Genomic DNA, 25,965 nt, shown 5'->3' on the forward strand with positions numbered 1-25,965 from the left:
GTGCACCTTTAATGTAAAAAATACAATGACCATGTTTTACGGGAAATAATTTTGATGCATTTAAATTTACGGTTCACTACAGTTTATATTATTAAATTAAATAAACTTTATATATACCAACCTTCTGGAACTATAAAAGTCTGCTTTTCACTGTAAAATGTAAATCATCGTAGTAACTAAAAAGGCCACATGATGAAGAGTGACCCTTCCAGAAGCAATAATTAATACACTTGTTGAGACAGTGCAAAGTGTCACATGGGCAGAGACGATTCTTGGAACTCTGAGGGCCCTAGGCAAAAAAAAAAACAAAACAAAAAAAAAAAAACAACCCTTCTAAGGACCCTATCTTTCACTAACAAGTGTTAATTTTGTAGCATACAGTATAGGTTCAAAAGCTGGCAATGCCATCTCACAACCACTCTTTTCATGAAAAATAAATGATCTAATCCATAGTAGAAGTTGCTACTCTAAAGACAGAAAAAATAAACTAGCTGTGATGTAATAACTCTCTTCTATATGTGCCCCTCTCTCTTTCTGTATTTATGTAAAATAGCACTCAGATTGCATAATTTAGAGGAAAACTGAATGAAAATCCAATCCAGTCAAGTAAACATATATACAGTGTATATATATATATATATATATATATATATATATATATATATATATTTATTTTTTTTTTTTTTGTTTGTTTGTTTTTTTTTTCTAAATGCACATATATTTGGACTACTTCTAATTGATGCTGTTTCCTGAAGCGTCACAATGACAATTAGAGCTTGCTTGCTTTAATGGACATGTGTGTCATTATTGCAAGTTTATATCTGTAACTCATTTCGATTTTGCATGTCAGATGTGTACTCTTTATATAACTTAAGGGATTTCTCTTAGTGTAACATTTATAACATAAAACAGTGGTGAAATATCAAATCTGGAGATTCTGCTTTACTAATGATGTATAGTTTATTGCGATTAAATAAGAATTGTATGGAGAATAACCTGATGTGAATGTAAACAATACCGATCGCGAATTGCGTGGCCGTTTGCAATCTTTTCATGAAAAGGCATAATTCAGTAAACATTGCAGATTCTGTAACAGTCAGCACAGTAGGCGTCTCCTTCTCCACATCTTTCATTTTTCCTTTTCTCACTCCCAGAATGGTATGTTGGATGTCCTCTTCATGATGCCTGCAACATGCTCTTACTTGAATTTGTAGCTAAGGGGATGGGGGCCCCTCTAGGGGGGTGTCACAGATGTTTGAACATTCAAAGCAAGCAGCCTGATCTCATGAATATTTTGTGACTGTCGCAACATTTTAAATTCTGTTCTTACTTGAATTTGTAGCTAAACTGATGTATAACATCGAAAATGTCATTCTAGACTGTTAAGCATTGCCAGTCAATGGTTTCAAGTGTCATTGCAGTGAAATTCTTTTACTGCCTCCCACGGGGGCCCCAACCCAGCTTGGGGCCCCAGGCAATTGCATGGCCTGCCTGTCCCGTAGGACTGCCTCTGCACATGTGATGCTAAAATAATGCAATAAACATTAACTAAACTATATACACAAAGAACACCCCCATGTACATAACTGTTATTAAAAATAAGAAGAAACATACAGTAACTGTTCCCATAAAATATAATGAAATGTGATGGGTCACACAGGGACTTGTTTTCCACCATAATTTTACCAGTAATTTACATGTATTCCCTTGTTAAACATAATATAGATTTTTACTGTCAATTATCCGATAAAATCATAAAAAAAAGTCTAAACATCATTTTACTGTAAAATTACCATCATTTTACTGTAAAATTACCTGCATTGTCTGGTTATATATATATATATATATATATATATTTTTTTTTTACTGTATATGTTACGGTAAATATACGCTAACCAATTAAGTTTTTTTTTTTTTTTTTTTTTTTTTTACGGTAGCATTTTTCTTTTACTGTTAAAATTAGGAATATTTTTTCCAGTGTGGCTTAAGTGTCCAAATACTTTTTGGGGCCCCTGCATACTGTAAAGTTTTTAATTTATTAAGAGTAATATATGTAGAACAGTGCCAGTACAGAAATAAATTGACTAGGATAGAGCGCAGCTCCAATTCCTATCACTTATTTTATTTCATCTAGCAGTTTTTATGTTTTTTTACCATATATGCAATGTTTTTCCTATATGCAGATATATTCCTAATACATTTTGCTTTTATTTTATCCCAGTTCCTCATCCAGTGCCTCTCTGGTAGATATACTGTACCTGTTAGCCTCAAGCCAAATTCCCTCTCCTGTCCATCATTCTCTCACATTAATTCTCACTTTCTCTATCCCTTTGTCTCTCTTTCTCTTTCTGTCTGACTGCGGCTATCAACAAGTAAACCCTAGTTAAACCCCAGCCTCCCTGACAAGGTGCATTCTTGTTTGCTTATCCTTTTTCTAAGCAGCTTGTGTTTTACGACACAAAATGAGTAGAACGATGGTTGCTGCATTGTTAACGAGGGAGTGAGGAGACTGCATTTGACTGCTGAGTACTGGCATGCTCCTTGAATTGTGTTGGAGCTTATGTGGACAGAATGCATTATGCCTGAATAATTAGCAATGGTGGTCCTTGCTGTGCAGGGCATAATGCAAGGGTGCCTCAACATTGTTAATACCCTATTTGCAGCATTTATTTAGAGCAAAACCTTAATATTGCACATTGCTAATGTACAGTATTTCAAAGGACTGAATTTCAATACTAGTGTGCATCCTTGTAAACTAGTGGTAGAGAGTTCTTTCTGCTGTTCTTCCTCAGATTACCCATACCATGCATGCTGAAAAATCAGCTTAACCTCCTGAGAACTCCATGTGACTGCTGTGTGCATTTTCCATTTCCCTTTTTGATTTGTAACTAGTAGCACCTAATAAACAAAAATTGATGTCCACAAATGTGGACAGCGGGACTAAGTTATGACATTATTAAGTAATTTCAAGCTAAAGATCTGATTTTTTTTCACCAAATAGTTTATTATGTCTCCAGGAGTATTGATTATTCTTGTTTTTGAGACATTATAGACATTACAACTGATTTTCTATAAAGCTGAATAAACAATTCTGATTAAAAGTAATGGTTTATCTGCAATTATCAAATCACTGCCAACTATGTTAAAATAAAATTTTGCATTATAAAATTCTGAATCTATGTACTGATTATCATTGTCCCATGTAGGAAATGTACACGGTATGGATTAAAGTGCCCCCGTGCCTTCACCGAAAATATGCAGGAAATTAGCGACTTTGCGGCATTGTACATTTACAACTGCCAAATTCATCTACATTAATATGTAAGAATTGTAAAATGGAATTATCCACATTTGCCCACCATTATAAGAAGGATAAATGACAAATGATCAGCTTAGAAATCTGAATAAAGACTCTCCACCATTTAAAATGTAATAAAACAGGCTTGTTGTATCCACTCACATTTATATGTAAGGATTTAGCTTAATAAGGGAATTATGATTAATTCACTTCTTGAAAGAATTAAGGTAGATATGATAAGAGTTGATATGACACATCTGTTAACTCTTGAGAGTAATATTATTCTCATGGCCATTGAAAATAATATGACAAATATGTTGGAATATTGTTCGAGCTAGGAGCGCAGATCTTTTAAAAATCAATTGACGAGATTATTTATCAAAATATACCACAGTCAAGTGCTCTTTGAATGCAAACAAGACTTTATTTCTAATCTACAACATAAAACTAACTAACACGTAGACAAAGATGAAAAACGGGTTGGTGAGTTAACTGTAACAGAGTAAATTGAACTTTATAAAATCTATAGTCAATGTGCCTTCGATACTTAATTTAGTATACCTCGTTTTGCCATCGGGTTACCTGGAGTATTTAAATAAAACACCAGCACTTTCTAGCAAAAGTCTGTAGATGTACTTGAGTTTTGTTGCATTTCCCTGCATTGCTTTGGTTCTTTGGCTGATTGTAGAAAGTTCTGGTTGTTCTGTCAATGTTTTGGACCTCTGTTAAGATCGTGGATTGGAAAGATGAGGCAGTGCTTTGAAGCGAGGCCTGCCGCAATGGAGACTCGCGACTCCCATCACGTGTGTGAGTCCTCTGAGCTTTATGTTCCAAACTTTCCTGGACTCTACATTGTGCAGATCCTGGGCATAGAAGGGCTAAGAGCCCATTGGGAAGAGGGCAAGAGTGCGAAGAGAGGAGAAGAGAGCAAGAGAGTAAGCAAGAGTTCGTCCTTGGTGGGAAGGCTTTGTACTATTGAGGTTGGCCTCCCCAAATGTGTCTTGAGCCAATCAGAAGTGTCTTCTGCTGGGTCACATGGTCACCTCTTTCCCTCCTTTTCAAAGTTGATTTACAATCCTTTGTGTAAAGGCTTCTTAAAAAATTCCCACTCGAAAAAGTACATGTTTTAATCATACATTTTATATAACAAAATCAGTGCAAGAGACATGACATCTGTTAACATCAACATTCTCTACATAAACAGGCAAGCATTTCCATATGAAACATTACATACTTTCTTATTAAGTTACAGTTATAATTCAGTTATAATGCATGATAAAACTTCCTACTAATTAGTTTGTTAGTTTTAAACATGAATAATGCATTACACATTATGAAAAACATAATTGTCAAGGTTATTATTAGCTTAAACCTTGAATGATTATTATAGGCACTTTGGCAGATTATATGAAGGATAAAATTACAGTAAAGTAAATTTTGCAATTGTGTCAGTTCCTGGATTAAGATCTTGAGATTCACTTGTATACACTTGAAAAGTTCATTTGTATATTTGAAGTTATGAGCAGAGCATTAGTTTTCTGTCATGCTAAAAAGATAATACCAAGGGATCATTTCAAAGAAAGTAAGACAGTTTTCAAGCTCTCTCTTGTCTTGTACAGAGTTTTAGCATGTCTCATGATCCCTTATTAGCCTAATTTAAGTGTAGAATTGTTTTTATATCGAAGGACAAAAGGACAGTGTCTTAGATTTCATGGCATGGGGGGTTTCTTCAGAAGAGTAGTCTTTAAGGTTGGGGGTATTTCTGATTTACCGCATGCACGAGGAGAGATCTTGGTGCATCCACAGAACTCTCTTTGTTCTCGAGACAGTTGACACTCAACACAGCAGTTTTTAATGGACTCTTTTCAGGCCTCTGGCGTCAGCAGAGCAGAGTCTTTAATTTATGACGTTGAGGAATGTCCAGTGTTGATCCTGGATTCAAGTCATTTTGCATAGCAATTGTTCATCCTTGGCACCAGCAGAGGAGAATCTTTAATTTATGACTTTGAGGAATTTTCGGTGTGGAATGAAGGGCCTCTGAATTAGTTTCTTAATCACTTTTCTGCCTTCAATCACTACACCCATGTCTGCCAAACATGTTGAGTGGTCCAAACATCATCTGCAACAGGAAACTGAACTTTTGACCAGATGTTAGAAGTGAATGCACTAGGCTGCATAGGAAAGCTATAGGATGCTCCCTTGCTCCCTTGCTCCCTAATTAGTGAATTACTTAATCTACAGTGTGCTGTCTGTCTTCACTGGTCTCAGAACAGTTTGAAATGCACCTTATTTTCATCCTTACTTCGTATACAGCCTCTGAAAGCAACATTTTCCAGCTTTTGGATATGTCCATTGATTCTCAATGTGATAATGCACAGTGAATGTTGGATATTTATGGAAAGTTAGACCAATTGTCCACGTACGTGGACATTGTGCTTAACAGCGTGCTGTTTCGCAATAAAAAGATGAAATGTTTAAAATGGCATATCGATGAAACTACAGACTCTACTCAGACTCAAACAGGTTTTAATGTGAAAACTTAAGCTGGTTCTTACCAGATGTAGTTTTGTTGCTGTTTCTCTGAAAGACAAACTCGGCTGAGATTGGCACCATGTTGTTTTGTCACATGACTCTGTGTGCTGATTGTTTAACCCTTTAATGACAGCCTAGATTCTCCTGAATTGAGATTAGTTGGTTTTAAAAAATCAAAATTAAGCATAGCCTATAGCAAAGCCAAAATGCAATGTCGACGCATGTGGACACGGGGTCTCACCAGGTTAAAGGTGGTTTGCTGGTCTTTAGAGCTGGGTGGGTATTGATACAGATTTCTGGATTTGATTTGATTCAATTCTGATTCACAAGCTCTTGATTCAGTTCTGATTCATATGGGTATATTTCAGTTAATAATGTAAATTTTGCTTACATATGAAATAAATTCTCTTTCAGCTAATGCTGTTAATTAAACAGGGGACCTTCTAACTAGGTACATTATTATAAGACAAATTAAAAAAATATATATTTTATCGTTAGTTTCCATCAATAAATGTGATGTATTGAAATTCATAATTTGTACTATTCATAAGTATTTAAATTGATTTGTAGAACATGCTAAAATGGTAATGTCTCTTTAAGAATAGCGGCGGTTCAACCAGAGTGTTTTGGTTGAAGGCACATTAACTAGAGGGGAGTTGATATCAATCCATATCAAGATTGATCATAAGGAAGATTGCGACGCATCTGACAAGTGCTTAAAACCCCTTTAAAACCAGCATAACCAGCTTGGCCTGTCTGAGAGACCAGCTTACCACATTACGAAAGTGATAAGAGTTTACTTATGTCCAAAAGTGTATGCCACACATGACCTTTTCTGACCGACAAAGAGAACATTTCAAGCTAGATGCCAATTTAATAGTTGGCTTAAGAGTCACAACATGCGAGTGCAGTGAGAAGCAGGTGAACAGTGAACCCACTGACCCACAAGTAGGATTGACTGACAGCTAGAATTCAATTACAGTTTTGTAGGACTGGCCTGCACTACTCTATCATCCGTCCAAAGGGCAAACCTGTGATGAGATCATAGCAGAGCTGTTTTATTTAATGAAAAGATGTGGAGAATTCAGTCTCGATTGCAAAAGGAAAGGAGACGTGGTGGGTGGAAGGATAAGCAGCTTTTGTAAGTTAGTAAAATTAATAAACTTTCCTGCTTCACTGTACTGCAAAAATGTAAACAACCACATTAAAGAAAAGCAGGTTAGATCCGTTAAGGCTCAGCTTACAAATGACTAAAGACATAAGGGCTTTGCTTTTAATTCTTGCACATTGTCTACACTGGAAGAGTCCTTTGTGGCACGTCTGTCGCACCGACAATAAATGGGTGTCGTGTTCCATTTTGCTCTTAACACACTGCCGCTACTACACAAATTAAACGGTTTAGAACATTAGTGTCGACGCGTCCAGTGTAGACAGCCTCAAGCCGTTGCGCCCGGTGTAGACAGGGTGTAAGGAGATAAGAGTTTTAGGCCACGGTATAGGTAAAAGTAAAAGAGGTATAGGACACTTTCTTGCTATGTTTCATGAGAATCACCCAGTTACGTCTGTGTTTATGTATTAAATATATTTTAAAAGAGTGACAGAAAACTTGGTTTACAGTATAAATGCTTGTTTTGTTTTTTAAAATCCTATTTTAAATAGTGATCTATCGTAGCAACACACATTTACCATGTGTGAAAGCTCAGCGTGTTTTTACAAGGAATATTGTGTGTCTGTACAATTCACTGAGGCAAGAATAAATAATAATTAATAATTAATAATAATAATAATTTTAATAATAATTTAATAATTAATAATTAATTAATAATAATTTAATAATTTTCTTTATTTATCACACATTATACATTTGCACATATACAGTGAAATTCTTCTTTTTCACATATCCCAGCTAGGCTGGGGTCAGAGTGCAGGGTCAGGGTCAAATGTGAACAATGAGAAATGATCTTAGTCCTCTAAGGCTAGACTTTTCTGGGTCTGTCTTGGATTTTGCTTTTTGCATATTCAGTGGCAAGCTTTGTTGATGCCAGTGTATACAATATTTTTCCTCATAAGCGTGGCATGTTTGGTTATTAAGCTAAATTTAACATGTGAATTTTTAAACAAAAACAGACTTACGTATGTAAACAATCTGGCAGAACAAGTGGTTATTGCAATTTATCAGATTAGTGTCAGATTTCTCTCAAAGGGCCATATGTTAGCAACAGAATGCAATGAGTAATAATTTTCTCCAGTTTCTTCATGTTCATTAGATCATAAAATGTACAAGAGCAAAACTGAGTAAATGTCAGCCTGATATCATAAAAATTGTGTGACTGTGGTGGAATTTTATTACATGGTTCCTTACACATATCGCGGCAGTTCCGGGGTGATAAGTCCACGTTGTGGCGCTAAAAGCGAGTTAAATGTACTCCCAAATAAAGTAGGTTTTTAAATTTAATGCTGTATGGAGTTTTAAATCAACCAAACCTACCTCCCTACCCTAAACCTTAAACCTAAACCTAACTGATAATGTCATTTAAGCAAACGTAAGATAAAAAATGCAATTGCTAAAGCAACCACATCATTTTGTGGTGCTCATCTGGACTCCTTCTCTGGTTGCATTGCAAGTGCAATGCTCTTTCAGCTACCGCACAACTGGTATTAATTGCTTTAACGAGCTTGTAAATGTGATTGTTCATGTAATGCAAACATAAAAATGTATACATGCTATAGTAAAAGTGTTTAGGTGTGAAACTCATTGCTTGACACGGAACATCATTATCTACATCAATCAAACTATTTTGAGATTTATGCAGAGATATTCCCTCAGATGTAATCTGAATATTGTGACCACTGTGTTTTAAGGACAGGGAGATATCTTATTTCTTATCAGCAAAGTTTGTCCTCTTCATGCATTATCTATTAAAGTGATGAATTTCCTTTTCACCTCTGTCTTTCAGAAAGTTCAATTACTTTTTAATACTTCAATAAATAATGCATAGGTTTGCCAGAGCAGTAGGATCAAATTCGTATAAAACAATTAGATTAAAATGCTTATTCCTGGACTTAAAGTACTGAACAGGGATTATTCCAAGGTGTCTACAATTATCCAAGGAATTATGAGGTCTTATCATAGTCTTACTGTTCTTACTAGCAAAGAAGTCCCTCGCAGGGGTTTGGAAGGAATATTTTCTGTGTCTGACTTTTGAAGAAGTAGGGGATTGAGTGCATTGATTGTAGAGCAGCAACATCATGAATGACGAGATGAGAGCACCAAAATCAAAGCATTAACTCCCCTTAAGAGTGTGTAGAAAAAGATGAAAGATGAAGAAGGACATACCTTCAATGAAGGCTAAAAGCAATCCACCTCAAACTTGTGAGAAACAGTGCAACTAAACTCAAGCTACTGTAATGGGCCCTTAAGTCTCCTGCTCTGTCTAACACGTTTATACAGCTATGGAACATAGCCTGTCAAAGTGTGCTGTGAACCTTACACACTGCGAAAACAAATGAGCCATTTACAGTCTGACTGCAATTGTGTGTAGCCTATTTTACTTGTTCTGGGGCTGATTTCGAGTTGACGTGTGTACAAAGACGCAGGAAGCAATACAAAAAAAGATATTTATATGTAACTATAAAAGATGTTCATGATGGGTAATTACTGAATTGCTTTAATAGGAAGAGCTTGCTGGCATGCATGTATTGTGCTCAGAGATTGTAAACACCTGTCAAAGTGGCTGTGAGGAAAGACCTCGGTGGCCCACGCCTCTAAAATTTAGACTTCATTAATTGAAATCTGGAGCTTGTTGTTTCTCATGCTGAGACGGACACCTGCTGCAGCAATGAAACTTAGAAAGGCTCATTAGTTTGCTTTACTGCGAGTATCCTCTGTGGGTGCACACTTGGAGCTTCAAATATCTTAACTACAGTTATACTTCAGTTTGTATGTGCTGCACAAAACAAAACAAAACAAAACAATGTTTCCTTTGGGATGTAACTCTGCAATCTCTGTTACTGTTTTGCTTTAAAAATGGGTAATAGAATGAATAAGAAAGGAATCTGTCAAGCGTTTATGTATCGTTCGTTCTATCGGTCATTATATCTTTATCTTTTATTATGTCACTATTGATCGTTGTTAGTTTTTTTGTTTGATCATTATATCTTATTCTATCATTATATTTAATTATATTTTGTTCTTTGTATCACTGGTTTGCTCTGTCTTTCATTCATTCTATCTTCTGTTTATTCTATCTTTCATTGTTTATTTTTCATTCTATCATTCGTACTTTGTTTGGTTGTTTGTTTTGATATCGTTCTTTTGGTCATCTTTCTATCATTTGTTTGTTCAATCATTATTCTATTGTTCATTTGTTAGTTTGTTTTTCTATCTAGTGTTTCTTTGTTTGTTTGTTTTCCTATCTATTGTTTGTTTGTTTGTTTGTTCTTCTATTATTTGTTCATTTGTTTTTCTATCTATTGTTTGTTTTTCTATCTATTGATTGTTTGTTTTCATATCTATTGTTTGTTTGTTTGTTTTCCTATCTATCATTTGTTTGTTGGTTTTCCTATCTATTGTTTGTTTTTTTCTATTATTTGTTTGTTTGTTGTTCTATCTAGCCTTTGTTTTCCTATCTATTATTTGTTTGTTTGTTTTCCTACCTATCGTTTGTTTGTTTGTTTTTATATCCATCGTTTGTTTCTTTTTCTATCTATCGTTTGTTTCTTTTTCTGTCTATTGTTTGTTTGTTTGTTTTCGTTCTATTGATTGTTCTGTCTGTTTGTCTGTCTGCCGTTCATTAGTTAGTTCGATCTATTGTTCTTTCCATATATGTCTGTCTGTCTGTCTGTCAATCAATCAATCTATCTATCTATCTATCGATCATTTGTTTGTTTGTTGGATCTATTGTTTGTTCCATATATGTCTGTCTGTCTGTCTTTCAATCAATCAATGAAAAAGGGGTAAGCCCTTCATTATGTCCCACCTAAAATTCCTGTGTGAGTAATGTAAAAAAAAAAGGGCAAAAAATTTTGCCTGTCATTTCATGAGGTCTTTAGGTTTTTTTGGGTTGTTAATTTCTTAATGTATTCTAGGGGAGGAGAACACACCAGGTTGGCTCTCTGCAGAGGATGATGGGAAAACAAGGGCTCCATTACGGTGTCCACTCCTGGCGTGTCGCATGCCTGTCTTCACCTCCAAAGCCCCTGAATGGAAGGTGAGTAACTTCCATTATAAAAGTGTCATTTTTCTGTTTTGATGTCCGTAGCCAGAGACTGAGATCCAATTTCCTCACTGCCAACCACAAAACAAAGACTAATCAGAAACATATTTCAATTCCCTTGAACAGAAAGGGTGTAAATTTCCTTTCTTGAAGACAAGCTACTATTAGACTGTACTGTAAACTGTTTGGTTTGGTCATTTCTTAGCTACGAAATTAAAGTCCAACAGAAGCAACCTCCACCAACAGAGTCTGACCAGAGGATGATCTTATGGGAACATTGCCAGAACTGTGGATTACAAGGCCCAGTCACACTAGTAGGAGAAAGCGCTTGTGGATCAATAGCAGCTGTTAAGAACTGTAAGCTCCTCATAGATCAAATGGTGAACTTGGGTAAGAGACAGACTAAAAGGGCTACAGAGTCAGTCAAATGAGAATTAAATAAGTTTTACCATCTGGAAGATGATATTTCAGGCTAGATTTTCAGTCCTAACAAAGTTAGTTGGCTTGCCTCTGAATGCAGGGTTTAGGTTCCAAATTACCACAGTCACCATGTGGGGATGTTTTAAAGTGATCATGCAATTACCTTAATGACCATGGAACATCCGAGTATAAATCAATCAGGCTACATTAAATTTAACTTCCTTATTGCAACCCAACAGATTGGAAGTCAAGGCTATTGGAGAAATGGTGTCTCTTTCTTCAAGATCTTGGAACTCGTAGAGTTCGACGAAGAGATCACCGGTGTACTTTTTCCATATCATCGCTTTCCACAGCTGCTCAGAACAGTGCCAGGAGTTTGCTTAATTACGTTAGGGATTCTCTTAGGCTTCTCAACCTCAGACTAAGGTGTTTAATTGCTATTACTTTTTGGAAATCTGGTCCAATCACCTTCAACAAGAATTGTTTGCTGGGTTGGGTAGGGATGGCAATGGTAAGGATTTGGTTTCGATTTTGATTCCTCGCAACGATTCTGGTTCCTTAACTGTTCCATTAGCGATGCTTTTAGTACTTTTGAGGAAGAATTGTTTGGAAAAGAAGCCTGTTTCCAAATGATGAGATCATTTCAGATATAACAAATCTGAAATAATTTGAAAACAGTTTGTAAAAAATGCGTATTTAAACATGTTTTAAGGCATAAATGCAATCCAATAATTGATCTATATATTGAATAACAATTATAAACAAAAAATGTCATAACATATTTCATCATTTTTTTTAATAAAATTCCATGATTACCACAAAACTCATGTGTATCTTTAACTACACATTTTCATATGAACAATCAGTCAGTTACTGTTTGTGATTCACTAAAAAGAGCCAACTTATAAGAGTAGTTTGTTCGGGAATCGCACTACACTGGTTGCGCTGTGTTTTGTGCTGTACATTAAAAAGAACCAGTTTAGAAGAGTTATTTGTTCAGTAATCAGACTTCACTGGTCATGCTGTGTTTTTGCTGTAGATTCAAAAGAACCGGCTCGTAAGAGTTATTTGTTCGGGAATCGGAATACACTGGTCACACTGTTTTACGCTGTAGATTCAAAAGAACCGTCTTGTAAGATTCATTTGTTCAGTAATCTGACTTCACTGGTCATGCTGTGTTTTACGCTGTAGATTCAAAAGAACCGTCTTGTAAGAGTCATTTGTTCAGGAATCGGACTATACTGGTTGCGATGTGTTTAGCGCTGTATATTCAAAAGAACCAGCTCGTAAGAGTCATTTGTTCAGGAATCGCACTACACTGGTTGTGCTGTGTTTTACGCTGTAGATTCAAAAGAACCAGCTTTTTAGAGTAATTTGTTCAGTAATCGGACTTTACTGGTCATGCTGTGTTTTGCGCTGTATATTCAAAAGAACCGGCTCATAAGAGTCATTTGTTCAGGAATCGGACTATACTAGTTGCAATGTGTTTTGCGCTGTAGACTCAAAAGAACCGGCTCGTAAGAGTCATTTGTTCAGTAATCTGACTTCACTGGTCACACTGTGTTTTGCACTGTAGATTCAAAAGAACCGGCTCGTAAGAGTAACTTGTTCAGTAATCATACTACACTGGTCATGCTGTGGTTTGCGCTGTGGTTTCAAAAGAACCAGCTTTTAAGAGTAATTTTTCAGGAATCGGACTACACTGGTCACACTGTATGGTTCACATTTAAAAGCGAGGCAGCATTGCTGGTGAATTGCGTTGCAGGAAACACTGTCATAGTATTTTACTAAGGTGTTCTGTCAGCATCTGTGGGAAAATTTTGAGAACCGTTAACTGTACCGAAAGTCATAAATCATACGGTTCTGATATTTAAATTTTTTTTTATCCGGTTCTGAATAAGAGCATGCACCATGTTAATGAAAAATGGCATCCCAAAAGGATCGGCCCATGATTAATTAATTTGAGAGTTTTAAGAGTGAATCTACTCTGATTATGGATGTGTAGTTATGTCTTTAGCTTGTGTTTGTGTCTGTATTGTAAAGAAGTGAACATAAATGTGGATTACAGAGTGTTAGGTGTAGGTTCTTGCAAAAAGGAGATGGGTTTACAGTGAGTGACATTAAGTCCTTCTTGCAGAGAAGCCTTCTGCCTTACTGTCAGTATCTATCACTTACCACAGGGCGGCATGTGTTAGCCAATGCCAAGGCCTCCATACATCTTACTCTTAGGGTTTGGCAGCTGATGCATTTGGGAAAACATCCGTTGGTGCAGGGCTTAGAAGTCCTGAGATGGTTGGAAAAGGAAGGGGACTTGAAGACCAAGATTAAACAAGAAAAGCCTCTGGGAACTCGCTCATCTCCAGTAATAAAATGTAGCGGCATACCATGAACAACTGATCTTTACACACAGTTCTGCCATTTTTGTAAAAGCCTGGTGGGTGGACTTGTTAGGCGGAGGAGATAACTGTTATCAGGACACGCACTTCTGAAGTGGATCAGTGGGGTCCCTACGTCCCACCCCCATCCAATCCACCAGGCAATATCTGACCCACTTCTAAGCCTTGTAAAAATCCATTAATACAAAACAAACAGGCATGCATTGTTCCTGAAATGCAATGCTAAGTAATGAGAACTGCTGTTTATATGTGTGGTTATAGATCTCAATATAGGCTTAACCTAGTGACATGCTAATGTTATACCTGATACAGAATTTGTCATCTTTAAAATGATAAGTATATAAATAACATATGAACTCCACATCAAATGATTCAGCATCTTAAAGGGATAGTTCACCCACAAATGAAATTCTGGCATAATTTACTCATCAGATGTTGTTCCAAACCTCTATGACTTTCTTTCTTCCGTGGAATGAGATGTTAGGCAGAATGTTTGCATTAGTCACCACTTTTATTACATCTTTTTTCCACATAATACATAAATGGTGACTGATATTGCCTAATGTTGCCTTTTGTTTATATTTGGAGTTTGGCTTGACCACTATTCCTATTCTATCTGTTCAGAGGACCACTCACATGGAGAATACAGTTGCCTGACTATCCCTTAACATTCTAAAAACCCTCCACCAAAAATCAACTTTACCTGTAAAATTGAGCTTTACACTGGAAGTTTTCAGATCTTTAAAGACATCCCATAGGAAGACTTTCCCTATGAAGCATTAGGATGGAGAAAAGATGGCTTTTTAGAGTGTTTTTAATACCATGGAGATTCCATCCTGGGTGCTTTGAAGTGTTGGAAGACAAGCTGTAAAAAGGATATTTGAAGGTATCAGGTTCTGCTTGCTTTTTTTTTTTTTTTTTAACATGGGATTAACATGGGGGAAAAACTGAGAAATGTTTGTTGAATCTCTTTCATAGTACTTAAACTGACTTCATGGTTCTATCCAGTAAAGCTTACCAACAGAAAATAAGGCCTTTCCCTAGTTTATTGCTGTAGATATGTGTCTAGTATAACTTATATAATGTTTTTAAAGTTTATATGCTATTTTTGTGAATCAAAGGTCTGAAGAAGAAGCCTTTATATTGTCACACATTATACATATATACAGTGAAAGTCTTTTTTTCCCCACATATCCCAACTAAGCTGGGGTCAGAGTGCAGTGTCAGCCATGATAGGGCACCCATAGAGCAGATGGGGTTAAGGGCATTGCTCAAGGGCCCAACAGTGGAATCTTGGTGGTACTGGGGCTTGAACCCCCAACCTTATGGTCAGTAACCCAGAGCCTTAACCGCTGATCCAGGGTTGTGTTTTGGTTGTCAACGGCCAGTCGTTTTTTTTAAAGTCTTTAAAAAGCTGCTTCGAGGCTTCAAGCAATAAGCTTAACGCTTTGTGTATTATTCTGTCTGTACTTATTGTCTTGGTTGTTGGTTCGATCTGAAGGCATATTAACCTAACATGTCTGTCACGATAGACCTTTGTCATGGTGGTGTATTCATCTCTCTATACATACAGCAACCTGGTCTCATAGTGAAAATGTGACTATATACATTTTTGCTAAACTTCCTATATGTGCCTCCAGGTACAATTCCCTGCAGTTTTCAGGTGAAATGAACATTAGAGGTGCTACAACTATATGTTTTATTCACTTTCACTCAAATCAGGATTTTAATGTCTGATAATGACTTTATAAATTCTTATTTTTCTCCCGAATACTCAGACCCTGCTATTTTATGATATCAACACACTTTTTATCTAATGCATCTTTTAAAAAAGCGATACATTTTAATGCTTGTATTACAGACCCTCCTACATATATACACTTATTCCAGACTGACTAGCTTGTGCAGTAGCTCATCTGATAGAGCATTGGACTTCAAGTTAGAGGACCACAATTCAAGTCCAGCCATTAACTCAAGCTGACACATGACCCAAAAGAGACATAATGGCACAGAATGAGGTGGATGCTTTGGGTAATGGGATTTTAGATTTCGCTTCTGCATTTTAAAACACTAACGGCTAGGTTTAGACGTTTATTTGGTAAGGATGTCTTTTTTTTAAATGTCTCATTTATATTTTAAAACACTATTGGTCAGGTTCAGACAAAAGTTGTAGGTTAGGTAGTTATGTTTTAAAAACATCCATCCAAAATTCACCTTAAAACTTCGTCTGAATACGACACCATTTTACTCGCTTTTGGCGCCCCCAGCTGGACATTTCACTGGAAAACTGAAGCTAAACGTGTTATACAGCATGTACATTTTTAATTGCAAAAATGCTGTCATGTTCACGTAAATTTCATGAGATCAGGCTACATACAGAGGCCCTGCAGTCCAACCTTTTTATATGGTCCTGATTGGGATTACATTGACATTTTCCTGTACATAATCTTGCTTTATCATGTGTTCTTACACGGTATGGATGTACTGGTCCATTAGTGTGCTGTTGCTCGATAGTAAACCGTATATATTTCACTAAGATGATGACATCCCTTCTGATAGTGAATGTGTGGATGTGAGTCTATTTATAGTACTGTTTGGAGAGGGACTGATATATGACTTGAAGCTGTTACAGCAGGAAGCTTAAGACAAAACTCACACTGATGCTCAACGCATGTGACCGAGACAGAACGCACATGAAATATAGATCTGAAAATGTCTTGGAGAAAGGTGCCCTTGCCCTACATGGTAGCCCTCTGTTCATTCTAAGTTTTTTATCCTTTGTGTTTTTGTCAGCGTGGATTTTCCCCAGCCCCCACCCCCTTAAAATCAGACAAGCTCACGCCTTGTGCAATCTTTTCTACACATAGATGAGGGTTGTTGTTTTTTTTTCTTTTTTTCTGATTCCTTTCATTCCCTATATGAGTTCTGCATTTCATCCTCCTCTTTTTCTGTGAAGAACAGATGCCACAGCATGGATTAAAAGCGTTTTCCTTCACATCTCCGCTGGGTCATTGCAACTCTTTCTCTCCTGCACTGCAATTTGTCCTTCAAGCCAATACAAACACGTATACAGAAATGTCTGGATTTGAAAAGCCCTGACCGACCTGCGGCTAAATCCAGAAGGCTTCATCTCTAGGCTTTGCTTTATTAATTGCTGATAGCTTAACCTCTTCTACTCTGCCCCTTTATCTCCAAGGATCAGTGTAATCAATTAGGAGCCCCCTTTGTTTTTTGACTTACTCATAGCCAGCCTGATATCGTTTGGCCCTAATCTGTCAGTTGTTTATCCGCTGAGTTCAAGTGGGTCAAAGGCATTGGGCCCTCAACACATTTGGATTATTCTGGACAGAACGTGTAAATCTGATTTCTTTCTCTCTGTCAAGATCACAGAGGACCTGTCACCACTGCTGATATCAACTCGGGCCGCTTGGTCAGGGCTGCAAATCCCTGCACTCAGCGGAAGCTCTCGATGCACGACTGGAGCTTGTCATTGTCCATTGCGCTGAGTTTAGTGACAGCACACAAATCAAAGAATAATATCAAAATCTCTTGTTCTATGGATGACTTTGCTCACATCTAGTTTTGAACTTAAAGCTATCAAAAGTAAAGTGTAAAGGAGGAATTTGCCAAGAATATATCACGGACTCTCAAAGCACTGTTTATTTGTATGTGCTGTTTTTGTGTGTCCAATACACTAAATAAATTATGCAAATCAGGTGACAACACAAACACGGCCACAACATTTGTGCCTTTCGTGATTTGCATGGTTAAGCTATTTTAAGTTTCCAGACATCATCGAAAAGTGTGCAGTAATGGAGAGCATTTTCGAAAAACTCCATTTTCCGTTTTCAAATGAAAACGCATTAGTGTGGACGTGGCCTAAAAACGTTATTTCCAGAACCTGTAGGTAGGTTCTGATGTCAAGTCGGAATTGCTATAATTATACAATTTTGATTTGTAAAAAGCAACCTCGTCTTAGTTGAAATCGTTATGAATTCTATGAAAGCTCCAAGGAGACAGTCGTAACGTCACGTAAGCAAACAAACAAAACAACAACAATATGACAGCAGCCTCAAAAATGAAAGGTAGTGAACACATATGTTTGTTTCATACACCATTTTATTATGCCATTGTTACCTGGAATGTTTTCTTTGTTCTTGCAACAACATATATAGGTGAATTCATGAATTACTGTAGTGCTAAATATTTTGCTTTCATCAACAACAAAGTGGCTTTGGTGTTGTGAGAATCGAATCAAATCGAAGCAAATTAATTCTGAGGATGTAAATAGCTCATAATAGAGTCTCCAGGTTGCCATCTCATAATTGCAGTAATTCATACACAACGTAAACTCAGCTTTTGGCAATGTCCACACTTGGACTCATGCAGCAATCTTATCTTAACAGAAATAGTGAAATGCATAGACACACTGGTGAGTGCTCTAAAAATGTAAGCCAATAACTCACAAGATGATATCTGAAAAAAAAAAAAAAAAGAATTTGAATGCACATAAAGTGTTCCCGAATGTCGCCAACAGCGACAGTGCGATTAATTTTTTTTTTAAAAAGATAACACGTTAAAAAATGTTATGCAATTATTCATGTCCCTGGACTGTAATAAGGAATACTCCTACCATCAGAGCAATTGAAGCTTGAAAAACCACCTGTTTTCAGCAGGGGACAGTAAACGAAAAACTCCAGCTGAATAGGCAACACGCAGCTGTACAGAGAACAAACCACACTCAGGCTTGCTCAACACCAACGAAAGCACAAAATGCGAGCGGGTTCAAACACAGCTGGATGGAGCACAGTTCCAAATGAGGGGATCTCGAGATGTTGATGTTTTTCTAAGTTTCAAACTATTTAACTTGACACAGTGACCTAAAAGTGCTATGTTCATGATGTGACGCAAAGCGTGCTAAAAGCATTCATCTGATGCATGTGCACATTGATGTGTCCTTAGAAAGCCCTTATTTATATCTCTGACAGATTGATGAATTCAGTTGCAAAATTGATTGCGGTGGACTATAAGTCTGTAACGGGTTCAGGATGGGCAAGTAGGAGGCAGGAACTGGCAGGACAGTCAACGCAACTTAAAAGAAATAATGCCTCCTGGGAACCTGGGGGGAGACGAGGGGGAGAGGGAAAGGGTGAGCAGAAGGGACAGAGAGAGAAAGAGAGAGAGGAGAGAGAGAGAGAAACTTGCTCACCAGTCCCCGTACATGCCGTCGTCTGGTCCTCAGCCACTCCTCCGCCCTCTGGCGGACGACAGCCACTCCTCCCCGGGCGGACAGCAGCGAGTCCTCCAGCCCCTGGTGAACAGAAGGGCTCTTCAACAGCGCATCCCTCCTCCTTCCTGGGTTACGGCACCAATGTAACAGGTTCAGGATGGGCAAGGAGGAGGCGGGAACCAGCAGAACAATCAACGTAACTTTAAAGACATAAATCAACTTAAAACAACATAAAACATATTGACAGCGGGTGCGTGTGTCTCTCTCGAACTGGCAACTCTGGCTCACCTTTATCTCTCTCTCCCGCTGATTAGGTGACTCAACGCTGGCCGTGCATCCTCACGGCCCAGCCACGCCCTCCTCCTCGTCACAAGGTGATATGCGTTCAGTTATATGGAAATAAATGTAGGCCTATTGCCTTCTAAAGCCTTCTATGTCCACACTTAATCCATTTTCTTTTGAAAATGCATGGATTTTACTACGTTTACACCTCTCATCCACATTGGAATGGTATTTTCCTCCACTTTTGAAAACGCTTTCCATAACCGAATCCTTTGGAAAACAAGCAACGTCAGGAAACTGAAAACTTAGTTTTGAAACTTAAACAGATTACTATGGACGTGGCCTAACACAACCTGGCAAACTTTACTAGGACTACAGCATCACTCCACCACTGTGATCCAGTCACCTGAATCAGCTCTTTAATATGTTGAAAGTTCATTCGACTACAGTGTGCTACTGCATATTTGTCCAGTCGCACTTGCGCATCTGCCCTGAAAAGAATGACAGTGACTACATTTTAATACAGCCAATGCTATTTCAACGCATTTAGAGTCTAGTTAAACTGGATCACAGGTGTTTAGCAAATACGATGCAGGTTTTCATGCTGAAATTCTGTAACTGATAAATATAATTAACTTTTGGGTGAATTCACCACCTCACTAGCAATCAAAGCTTCAAGGAAATGAGCATTACAATTTAGCAAATGGAGATGTTTCAGTAACATTTTACATGTAGGTTGCATTTGGTATCATAAATTGACAATAAAAAAATAAATTAAAAAACTATATTAATATTAATACATACACAATCTTTTATGTAAAAAAATGTATTAGTACATGCAGAAATTAACAAACAAAAACAATAGCGGTAACATTTTCCAATATGGTAACACTTTAAAGTTAATGCATTAGTTAACACAAACTAACAATAAACAATACTTTCTTACAGCATTTATTCATCTTTGTTAATGTTCATTTATCTTAAGTACTATAATTTTAGTGTTAAAACATGTATTAGTTTATGTAGAAACATTAACATTAATTGAATTATAAGCATGAAACCCTTATCAAGTTATTATTATTACAGTATTATTATTATTATTATTATTATTATTATTATTGGTCAGACATTTCTTTGAGCAGCTCAGAGTTTTTCAGTGTACTACAGTAGGCAGCCAACAGCCCACTAGCACGATGACAAATCTGTTATGGGTTTGCCTCTGGGTTCTGACCAGGATTTACCACAATAAGCTATGTGAATAGCCCACAGCAGCAAGGCTAACCACAGCATCCGCACGAAGATCTTGTAATACGAGAGACCAATTCGGTTATAAACCTGGATGCCTTTTGTGCTTGCTTGTTTGTTCCCCATCAGTCATGAGAGCCATATTCGATTGTAATATTATCTCAGGTGAATTCTAAACAGACTGCGATATGAGAAGGCCATGGTTTAAATGGAGGACAGAGGTTGTATTAGAAGTTAAGGAAAAGCAGTGTGGAAAGTGCCATCAAAACAGCCTTTTATTCAGAGTTTTTGTAAGTACCTTCGGAATGATCTCCCATATATGATGAGTATTACTACTCTACAGAAAAGGCTCCTTTCATCTTGTTAATTATCTGTTGAAGAATACCAAGAATCTATGCTAGCAGTCCTACTCAGATAAGGAGATGCTCATTATTAAATTTTTCAGATTTCCTGCTTTGCAGGAAAGCACCATCAAGGCGAGGATTGGCTATTTGGCAGTAGAGGGCATTGTGGCTCTGTTTGTCCCGGGTTGATGCCATTGCAGCAGAGCTTCAGAGCGAGGTCATCTGCAAAGGGGCTGATCTGTAGCTTTGACAGTTATGTGCTAATTATTGGAAATCATCAGTGTTCCAGCAGAGCTTTTAAACCAAGCAGTCACTGTCTTGTCCTCCACCCCCTTTCCCCACTCCCTATGTTTTTATCGAGACAACCAAGGGCAGGGACTAAAATAACCACTGGGAGCAAAGCTTAGCACAAACAAAATGTGCTAATTTAAACGTCAACGCTTCCTGTGATGTACTTTCAGCTGAGCATAGAAACATTATGAGAGGAATAGTTAAATGTGGAGGAAAAACAAAACAGTCTCATCAGAGCTTCATACTGCGACTAAAATGGTTGCAAATGCGACAAAAAATACTGTACCAATAAGTCTGACAATAATTTAAATCTAGTCAGGAACAATTTGTGTGCATTCAGATGTGGTTTTAACATATCATCTTGTGAGTTACTGAAATTACATCATTAGAGCACATTCCAGCGGTGTAGCTAGACCCTGGCTGATAGGGTTGAAGCCCCGGATCTTTTGTTAATAGCCCCGAAGGTTTTTTTTGTGATGAGAGAGAGAGAAAAAAGTAAGGCTTAATGTTCATTACATCAGGGTACAAAAGCAACAAGATAGGCTTCAATTCTGACTCCAAATGTAAATTAATTCCGTCAGTGAGCCCCACCTGCATTAACTGACAATTCGCACTTTGACTTTTACCTGCTGTTCATGCTCAAGTTCATCAGACGAATCGTTACGAATGCCTGGTGTGGGAGCTTTCTATTTTCTCTCACGGGGGTGCAGATTTTCTGTATCAGAGGCACTGGGGGTTTATTATGCAAGCCTTATTTCGAAATATATAATCTATAAGCCTCATTTCTAATCTTTATTTGTTTTTAACAATCCACACACCAAGTAGATTTTAATGCATGCGCCAGTCAACTTGTTCGGTTATTTGGGTTTAGTCGGGAGTCGGTACGCAGGAATAAAGACGCGTTTATAAATAAAGTTTATTGCAATGGAATTTCCTCAAACGCAACTCAAAATAGCAGCACAGTGAGCAATAAACCTAAGTAGCGCAATACATAGGTCTTAAAATGATAAAATCTCGCATTAAAGTTGAACAAATATGACTGCCTGTATATGCGCTCTGCCCTTGCTGATTCACATTTCCATATCATGTGCATGGAGTTAAACTGATGTGGTTAAATAGCCTCTTTGTGGTGCCTTGATTTTTAAATGGTTTAAAATCTAATGACATTGAACTTGTCTAATTATTGTACTTAAGTCTGCACAACAGAGCAAAAGGGAAAAATAAAACACTCTCTTACCATTTTTCAAGCGTTAAAACCTTGCTTTGTTAAAAACAACTGAAATTATGTTTAATAACGGTCAAGAAACCCAACACAGGTGTTTTGCGATACGTTTATAAAAAACGTTTTTTTTTTTCCCTTTTTCTCCCAATTTGGAATGCCCAATTCCCAATGTGCTTTTAAGTCCTCGTGGTCGTGTAGTGATTCACCTTAGTCCGGGTGGTGGAGGATGAATCCCAGTTGCCTCCGCGTCTGAGACCATCAACCCGCACATCTTATCACGTTGCTTGTTGAGCGCGTTGCCACGGAGACATAGTGCGTGTGGGGGCTTCACGCCATCCACCACGGCAACCACGCTCAACTCACCATGCGCCCCACTGAGAACGAACCACATTATAGTGACCATGAGGAGGTTACCCCATGTGACTCTACCCTCCCTAGCAACCGGGCCAATTTGGTTGCTTAGGAGACCTGGCTGGAGTCACTCAGCACACCCTGGGGTTTGAACTAGCAAACTCCAGGGGTGGTAGCCAGTGTATTTTACCACTGAGCTACCCAGGCCCCCAAAATAAAGTTATTTTTAACTTTACTCGGTGATCCCACGATTGCGTTTTATTGCCATGTTAAATAAAAAAATAAATAAAAAAATAAAAAAATATTTCGATAATAAAGTTGTAATATTTTGTGAATAATGTAAAAATTACAAGAATCAAGTTGTAGCATTATGAGATTAAACTCATAATATTTTGAGAATAAAGTTGTAGCATTATGATATTAATTTTCGTATGAGAATAAAGTAAAATTTATTAGAATAAAGTCTTATCATTGTGAGAATAAAGTAGTATATTGTGTGAATAAAGTAGAAATATTAGAGAAAAAAATCTCAATATTAGGCGTCATTATCACAACGATAGAATGGACACAGAGCCAGCAGCTTCGTTAATGCAAGAGATGGATGTGGAGTGCGTAGTTAAATCATACTTTAGGATAAGATTTTGCAATAAGGAAATCCTAGGTCTTGTGGCACATCAGCACAAAGTTATTAGTATCTGGACTCTATAGCAGTTATATAGTAAGTTTAATTTATTCAGGAGAAAGAACCATACAGACCAGCAGTCTCGCTCTGTGTTGTTTTTAGGTTTTCCTCTCTAAACAATACTGTAACTGAGGGGATGCACAACATACAATATCTTGATATGGACTCAGCAGTTCCAATAATTTGTGGCTTCATTTGAGTGGGAGCCTATATCTCGCGCCTCCCTTGACAGGCGCCCACATGTTGAAAACTCCTGTACTAATGCACACCTCATTCATAAACAGAGAGCTCGCATAAAGTTCCCACAAATTCAGCTCGGTTGCATAGCCAAGTAATCTCCCTGGTTAGTGCTGTTGTATGTAAAGGATCAGAAGCTCCACTTTGCTGTTGTCCACCACATCACTTTGATTTTACTTTCCTTTCGATTTATTCTCAAAATATTACAACTTTAATCTCATAATGCTTTGACTTTCTTCTCGTTATTTTTACTTTATTCTCAAAACATTATGATAAATGACAAGTACAAATTTAAATTGTTAAATCACTTTATTTTAGCATTACTTTCTGCACAGTGAACAATGCGCCAACAAGTTGTAATTCTCGCTTTGATCCTCCGCAATTTAAATTAAAACTTGTTTGATCTGTTTATTGTGCACCTGACGTGTGCTCAGTGTTGGGTGTAATGCGTAACTGTAACTAAATGACTTTTTCTTTGAAAAATGTGGGATTACTCTTCATTTTTTTGTAATTTAATTACAGTTACTTATGATGTACTTGCATTACATTACATTTAATGTCACTTAACACGGCAACATAGATATATACTTTTGAGAGTCCGCAGGGGCTGTTCACACTGAACGTGTTTTTGTACACATCTGCACTGTGTTTCAAATGTTTTCTGATGTAATCATGCGCTAGACGGACGTCTTTGACTGCTGCAAAGCATCTTGCTCTTTCTTTAGAGTATCGTCCAGGACCAATGGATGTCAAGTTAAAAAGAGCTTCAATATTCAAAAATGCACCTTGAGACACCTGCGTTGTTTCATTTATTGTGCTGCATTTGGATCTAGATGTTTTTAGCACAGGTTTCACTAAGATTCGATGTTCTGAAGAAGTTCAGGTGTCAAAGAGGACTTCATGTGACTGTTGCACCTTTACACATGAGTCCAGATTGAAACAAAGTTTCAACGCATGATAAACGGTGAGCAAATATTTTTTCCCTTCTGCTCTGGTTTGCTGAGGGGCCGCTGTGTCTTGTTAAAACTGTTTACTGTTACTATACTGTTATTATACTGTTACGAATGTTGCCTATGATGTTTTCATGGCATACAGCCTTTTGCAACAGATGTACTTGCTTGGAAAAGGAATTATAAAGAGAGTGATCGATTTTGAGTTATTTTTTTAGATTGCATTAACCATTTAGGAACAGTTTAAGAACAGTTCAAGAATAATTTGTTTGATGTTATATGATTTATTTGAAAGAATTAAAGTAATAATTTGATGTCTATCCTTTTATTGTCCATCTAGTTTAGAAAACTAATTAATAATTTAGTTACTTTTCAGACAGCGTAATTAGTACAGTAATCTAATTACAATGTAGAAGATGTAATTAGTAATTAGTAATTAATTACTTTTTTGGAGTAACTTACCCAACACTGCTTGTGCTTATATAAAATTGTGAACCGGTGTCAGTGTTGCGCTTAAAATAATAATTATTTGATTTTTTTCAAGTCATGGAAGGAAGGATTCTTCTTATTTTTATATTATAATATGGCCTGTGGTCTAAGCCCCAGATGACACTGAAGTCTAGCGACGCCCCTGGCACACGCCAGTGTGTCTATGCAGCTTTTCACCCTTTCTGTTGAGATGAGTTTGCTGCATGCAACAACCCTAACCCAAACACTGCGCGAGCCATGATGTCTGATTTGCATAAAAACGACTCTTTTAAACAGGGTCTTTTTAAGGAATCAGCCAAGAAGATTCAAGGGTTTGAGCTCAGGAGTCCAGGTTAGCAGTTTGAATCAGACTCACTTTCCAGCGAATCGTACAGTGATTTCACAACTTACAATAACATGTCATCTCTGCTCATTTACTGTTAATGAATTACTTTAACTTTTTATGATTATAAGAGTGCATACTTTGTTTCTTTTATCTGTTTGTGAGAACACCTGGGAATGGTGATTTTTCAAAATAAGAGTCCTATGTGTGTTTCCCAAATATTTTTTTTCTTCTTTTTTTTTTTCTCTGCTTTATTGGTATTTTAGTAGCACAATACACAGCATCTGGGATTTCATTCAATTTGGACTATTGTAGCCTCAGCGTCTGGGTTGCCCTATCACAGTAAGAAAATGTAATGCCACTTTGGTGAATTAAAGTACCAATTTCCTTCCAAAACTGCTAAATCTGTACATTATTCCAAACTTTTTCAGTATTCCAAAATGATATGGAATGCCAGG

General features: G+C 37.1%; 1 protein-coding gene across 1 annotated transcript in view; it reads left to right on the top strand.

Moving 5' to 3' along the window:
- LOC127427566 (rho guanine nucleotide exchange factor 10-like protein) overlaps nucleotides 1–25,965 on the top strand; it is a 187,234-nt gene that overhangs the window by 109,568 nt on the left and 51,701 nt on the right. Inside the window, exon 20 of the mRNA XM_051675204.1 lies at nucleotides 10,919–11,040. Coding sequence (XP_051531164.1) covers nucleotides 10,919–11,040 — 122 coding nt within the window. The remainder of the gene's footprint in view (nucleotides 1–10,918; nucleotides 11,041–25,965) is intronic.

Source organism: Myxocyprinus asiaticus, chromosome 37, assembly GCF_019703515.2.
Source record: "Myxocyprinus asiaticus isolate MX2 ecotype Aquarium Trade chromosome 37, UBuf_Myxa_2, whole genome shotgun sequence".
NCBI lineage: Eukaryota > Metazoa > Chordata > Actinopteri > Cypriniformes > Catostomidae > Myxocyprinus > Myxocyprinus asiaticus.